Source organism: Helianthus annuus, chromosome 14, assembly GCF_002127325.2.
Source record: "Helianthus annuus cultivar XRQ/B chromosome 14, HanXRQr2.0-SUNRISE, whole genome shotgun sequence".
Lineage (NCBI taxonomy): Eukaryota > Viridiplantae > Streptophyta > Magnoliopsida > Asterales > Asteraceae > Helianthus > Helianthus annuus.
The window spans coordinates 170,232,480-170,238,959 of record NC_035446.2 but is presented as its reverse complement, the minus strand read 5'-3'; the positions used below and the strand labels follow the sequence as shown (position 1 = coordinate 170,238,959).

Below are 6,480 nucleotides of genomic sequence, written 5' to 3'. Positions count from 1 at the left end.
GCAAACCATAGGGACTAACTATGTTAATACCTTAGAAGTTAATACCTCTAAACGTTACAAAATGAAGAGTTAATACCCTAGAAGTAATTTTAAACTATTAGTACCTAAGTATGTTATTTTGTGCAAACCAATGGGACTAACTATGTAGTTGACTCTAATTTTTCCTTTATTGTTTACGTTGTTTTAATTTGATTTAATATGTTTTTAATTAAAATAACTTATATACATATCAATTGCTATGAATTAATTATAAATGTAGAATAAATTATTTTTCAGTTTATAATAACTAATATAAAAAATTTTGTTAAGTTAAATAATCATATTTGTATTTTATGATAATAAATTTCAAATTTTAATTTATGCGCATACATTTTTAAGAAACTTTTTATCAATGATGATATTGATTAAAACAAACTAAAGGTATTATTCCTTTTTTTTACTTTAATGTCCATATATTTTCATATATATTTTATCTATTAAATATTTTAATTTAGGTTTCATAATTTTAAACTTTCAAATCGACATACATTATACTTTAAACTTTAATACATTTAGTGTTTATTTAATTTGTTTTTTCTTTAATAACTTTTATTCTTTTTTAAAGTGAAATTGGATTTTAATAATACTTTGACCCATTGGTTAACATTAATCCAAACTTAATAAATTCCTTAGGACAGTCCTAACTTTCAAACTGTTTTCATCTACCGAGCCTTTTCTAACTTTGGTTAGTTTTTTGCTGACATGGAGAAAACTTAAGAATCCCACTAGTTTTCATATAAATTTAAAATAAGATACACAAGAAACTATTTACTACCCCTATATTGAAGCATTGAAAAACAGGTTGGCCCAAATCATAAAACTTACTAACCTGGCCTTCCATAAAGCCCAATTTAAAGGTGAATAAAATCCATTAAGCCGGCCCAGTCCAATAATATCCGGCTGTAACAACTAACTAGATTATTCTTACATGCGCGTTGCGACGGAAAACCAACATGTCTTGGAAAGCAAAAATAACTAAAGTAAATTAAGAACCGGGTTATTGGTAACCATTTATATTTGAGTTAGATATTCTCTGTACAATAACATAAAACTATTTATAAAACCCATAACTAAATACATACATATCCAAGTGATGCCATTGATAATCCCACATTATAAATTGATGATGATTCACATGTTGCTAGAAAAATATGATAGTAAGGTTTACAATATTTTAGTTATTTAATCTAAATACATTAACATGTAAACTTATCTTTTTGTGTAGTTGTTACAAGGCCGTCTTTGATGGGGTGCGGGGTGGGCGACGGTACGGGGCCCAAACCCTTCAGGGGCTCAAATCTTTTTAATTTTGTATAGAATTTACGTTGTATAAACTAGAATATATATATATATATATATGGAGAAGATCATGCGAGAACCACCTCTTATTACGAGAACCGCGAGAACCAATGTGAACACACAAAAAATGCCTAAAAATAGCTAAAAATCACACAAAATTTTTTTTTTTGAATTTTTTTAATATTTTTTATAAAAAAATCGCTACTTTTCGAAGCCAAAAAAAAAAAATTTTAATTTTTTTTTAAAAAGAAATTTTTTTTTTGGCTTCTAAAAGTAGCGATTTTAACATAAAAAATATTAAAAAATTCAAAAAAAAAATTTTAGATTTTTTTTTAGGTTTTTTGGGGGTTTAGTTTTTAGCATTTTAGCTTGGGGGGGGGGAGGGTTAGGTTTTTGGGGGGTGGGGGAGGGGGGTTTAGGTTTTTTTTTTGGGGGGGGGGGGTGGGGGGTGGGGTTAGGTTTTTTTTAGCATTTAGCTTGGGGGGGTTAGGTTTTTTTTTTTTTTTTTTTTGGGGGGGGGGGTTAGGTTTTTTTAGCTATTTTAGGTTGTGTTCACATTGGTTCTCAAGGTTCTCACAATAAGGGTGGTTCTCGCATGAGCCCCTCCCTATATATATATATATATATAGGGTTGGGCTATATAGAAAACCCTAAATATTTAGGAAATCCGGGAAACTCAAAGCTCCCGACTTTTTTTTTTTTGAAAAAAATAACACATGTAATATACATGTTTTTAAGAGTTTTGGGCCAAAAAAATCAAAAAAGCGCCGAAGGTTTTTTTTAAAAAAAAAAAAAACAAATTTCAGCAACTTTCAGCATTTTTTTGTCCAACACATGTTAGTCAACGAAGTTTTTGGAACTTGTTTATTTTTTTTTTTAAAAGTACTCGGCGCTTTTTTGTTTTTTTTTTTTGCCCAAAACTCTTAAAAACATGTATATTACATGTGTTATTTTTTTCGAAAAAAAAAAGTCGGGAGCTTTGAGTTTCCAGAGTTTCCTAAGAATAATAGGGTTTTCTATCTAGCATTACCCTATATATATATATATATATATATATATATATATATATATATATATATATATATATACTGAATCGAAAGATGTCACAAACAAGCTCTTGTTGGGGTGGTTATTGCCTTGCTTAGACAACAAGGAGATGTGAGTTCTAATCCTGGTGTCTCTAAATTTTTTATTTTAACTCCATTTTTTTAGTTTTTTTAGTTGTATATGACATTTAATGTCTAATTTTGTCAACTACATCTTTTTCTTTAATTAATAAATTACTAACTACGCTTAGCTAAAAATAACTATTTAAATTACTTTCATATAAATTTTAGTGATTAAATAATTGATGAGTTTATAATACATGAAATTTGCGAATAGGGCCAAAATTTTAAATTTTAATCTCACAGAGGGCCAAAATTTTTTTATTTTATTTTCGGAGACGACCCTGAGTTGTTAATTTATGTAGAAGAATACAAAACTCATGATCTTTCACTTTTACTTTAAAAACTAAACCATTGATTGAAATACCAAACAAATCCATGTTACAATTTAACCCAGATTTGAATAGGTGGATGTATTGGTTCTTCTAGTTGAGAGTTAAACCGGATTCAGATAAGACGACACTTTTTTTTCTTTTCGATCTTTTAGGGTTTTAATTCAATAGCAACATCTTAAATCTTGCAAATTTTGTCACCGCCTCCCACCGTTAACCGTCTTCTGAAAAGGGGTAAAAACATAAGCGCCAGATGGTTTAAAAAACCAGTCATTATTTTTTTTTGCTTTACATTTTCATACCCGATTTTAAATCTCTTTTTTTGGTGTATTACTTGCTTCTTAACTTTGCAATTTAGTTTAATTCAACCTACAATCAAAATCTTAAAATTTACTTTCCTTTAAATTGCTTTTCTGTAATCAAACAAAGTTTATGATATAGTAACCATATGTTTCTCATGAATGTAATATTCTACTTACTCTTTTTTACATGAATTAATGGTGGTCATCAATCACCATCATTAACCCTGTATCTTCTAGTTATCTTTAGTCTTTATGTTTTTTACGATTTAGGAGTAGTGCATGACTAAACAATGCATATCATCATATATCATTCTCGATTTCGGTTACAAAATTTTCGTCAATACATTCTACTACTCATTTTCAAACCCGGGTACAAAAGGCACACCAGATGTAGGAAGCCATTTGGTGCCATTAATGAACTCAGCAACAGTGAACTGATTGGCAATATTTGGATCTGTTATCGCTTGGTAACCAGGCCAATTGACTCTTTGATCAGTAGATGAACCTGGTCCAGAATTCTTATACTCCCCACAATAGGCAGTTTGATTGTAACCCCAACTATCAAGCCATCCTTGTGGGTCCACCAAATCATCAAGAAAAGATTGCATATAAACTGTCCGAGCATACGCAAACCACGGTCTTCCTAAGAATGCTTTTTTGTACTGACCTACAACGGGCTTAAGATCGTCTGCAGCATTTATTTTACACCCTTGCAACGAATACCCGCCAGTTTGATTACTGCGTTTCCGACCGTTAGCAGTCACAACCAACCCTCCTCCGAGTCTTGGTTCCCTTAAAAAGATATCACAATCTTGGAACACAGCTTGACTTGCGCCGAAAATGAAATCAATAGTTCCATAGATTTGGCATTCTTTGTAAAATTGTCTAGAATGGAAAGTAAATAGTGTGTCTTGATAGCCCTCAATGCTGCACTGGTAGACTGCTGATGTGTCAGAGCCGGAGAGGAACGCCACTGCTTGCCCACCTTCAGGTCCCGCTGTGTTCTGAAATGTCAGGTGTAGAGCGATAAATCTACGACCCCAAACTTCTACAATCCAAATAGACCATAACAATTTAGTTATTATTTTATTATCACTTTTTGTTTAGAGAAATACAAAGGACTCTCTAGGTATTCGAAAATAAATAATCGTACTATTGAAAATACATTATATAATTATTACTAAATATAGAAGTATGATAAAAATAACTAATTAATATGTATCGTTTTATATATATAGTTAAAAGTTCACACAAAATTAAATATGAATACATATAAACCAAGTGGAAAAAGTTGTTAGTTAAACAAAAATTGCTTATTAAATTTTAATCTATATAGAGAAAACAAAGGTTAAAGTAAATACTTGATATAAAAACATATGTGTGCACTTACGAAACGTGGACGTATTCTTCAACTCGCCAGTGTCATGCCGGTTGCCGGTTATGATGGTGTTACCTATTCCGTCACCATACATGGTAATAAATGGTGCTTCATGTGGAATAACAACATTTTCTTCATACACCCCACTTTTCACATAAATCGTATACCTTTGGCCCCATGCTCGTTGTCCCCTAGAGTTTACAGCTTCTTGAACTGTTGTAAAATTTCCCGAGCCATCTTTAGCAACCACCACGTCTGGCTGTACTGTTTTCAAACCTGAAAAATTGTATAACTCGTCGCCAAAGTTCAATTCGTGCAACCCAGGAGGATTAGCACCCTTGATAACAACACTAATAGCCAAAGAGTTGAGTAGTAGTTGTGTTAAATTGGTGGTTACTTCGGGTAACAAGTCGGTGGCTATGTTCATTGTCTCGAACCCTTTTTCGCACACGTCGATGTAGGTTATACTAGCACTTATCCACGTGTGGATGTCATTTGGGCTGGGTTGGTGGGTATGGTCAAGGACCATGTTCAGTGTGAACACCATCCCGTCAAAGTAATCAAGACAACTATGCCATAAGATTTTTTCTACACCGTTTGGGTTAGTACGGGCCTCGATCCCTTGGGTGCGTTTCTGGACCACGCGTGCTTCGTCTATAGCCGTGTTTACATTAATGTCTAGGAACTGGTTTATAGATATGTTCGCGGTGGAGGGGCTACCCTCGGCAATGTAGCGAGTAGGGGTGTTCAAGATCGGATAATCCGGTTTTCGGATATCCGAAATTTCGGATAGTGAAATATTGACATCCGAACTCGAATCCGAAATTTCGGATATCCGATTTTCGGATATCCGAAATTTCGGATTCGGGTTCGGATATCTAATCGGATATCCGAATATCCAATTTTTTATTTAATTTTTATTTTTTTATTATTTTTTAATATTTGGAACAAGATTTTTCGGATAGTTTCGGATATCCGAATATAAATTTCGGATATTTTTCGGATATTTCGGATATTTTGGATATTTTTTCGGATACTTCGGATATTTTTCGGATATTTTGGATATTTTTTGGATACTTCGGATATTTTTCGGATACTTCGGATATTCGGATATCCGAAAAAAATAAAAATTAAATTTTCGGATATTTTCGGATAATCCGATTATCCGAAAATTCTCAAAATCACTATCCGAATCCGAATCCGAATTTTCGGATTATCCGATTTTCGGATATCCGAAAATTCGGATATCCGAAAATTCGGATATTTCGGATACGGGTTTTCGAATATATTTCGGATTCGGTTTCGGATTCGGATTTTTTTGAACACCCCTAGTAGCGAGTGCATGTTTGGTAGTATGGGGTTTGAGCGCACCACCAGTTTATGCTGCCAGTAGTGGTGGTGGTTTTGGATGAGCAAGAGAAGGTGAATGTTATGAGGAAGCATATGAAGAAAGTAGCCTTCATAGTTTTAGATGTGTTTGGATTTTTTGATATGTGTATTGCATTGAAATGCTACTTATATAATACTTAAAATGTGTAATTAATTTATTAATGACAAATGACTTTAAGTACTACTTATCCTATTCTATTTCTCGCACGTGTAATTAATTTATTAATGACAAATGACTTTTAAGTATTATGTATCTTATTCTATTTCTCGGATAAGCATATACATTATATGATTTTATGCACACAGTTTTGTACTAAACTAAATGCAATACTTCCGGGTGAAGATTAAATGAAAATCAAAACAATTGGTTAATTTTGATATTATCCTCAACCGAAGCCGAAACCAAAGTCATTGGTTAGTTTATTCACTACTAGAAAATTGTCGAGTTTGTGACAACAAATTTGTAGTAAATTTGTCTGAAATTGGCCTTACCCACAAATTTCCTTAAAAAAATTCGTAGAAAATAAACTTGTGGGTAACCGGATTAGCTACAAAAATACGACAAAATCTGCTAC

At 32.3% G+C, this 6,480-nt stretch overlaps 1 protein-coding gene across 1 annotated transcript; it reads right to left on the bottom strand.

The window, feature by feature from the left end:
* Window positions 1-3,488: 3,488 nt before the first annotated feature.
* On the bottom strand, window positions 3,489-4,943 carry LOC110907868 (pectinesterase). The gene is made up of 2 exons (XM_022152788.1): window positions 4,529-4,943; window positions 3,489-4,186 (listed from the first exon to the last, which is right to left on the bottom strand). Exons 1-2 carry the CDS (start codon window positions 4,941-4,943, stop codon window positions 3,489-3,491), a joined length of 1,113 nt encoding a protein of 370 aa, XP_022008480.1.
* Between the last annotated feature and the right edge of the window lie 1,537 nt (window positions 4,944-6,480).

Bases quoted from the DNA above. Each gene is read 5' to 3' on its own strand.
- LOC110907868 (XM_022152788.1), bottom strand. From the start codon at position 4,943: ATGAACATAGCCACCGACTTGTTACCCGAAGTAACCACCAATTTAACA. The intron at 4,187-4,528 runs GTAAGTGCACAC...TTTGGATTGTAG, and splicing joins GAAGAATACGTCCACGTTTC to AAGTTTGGGGTCGTAGATTT.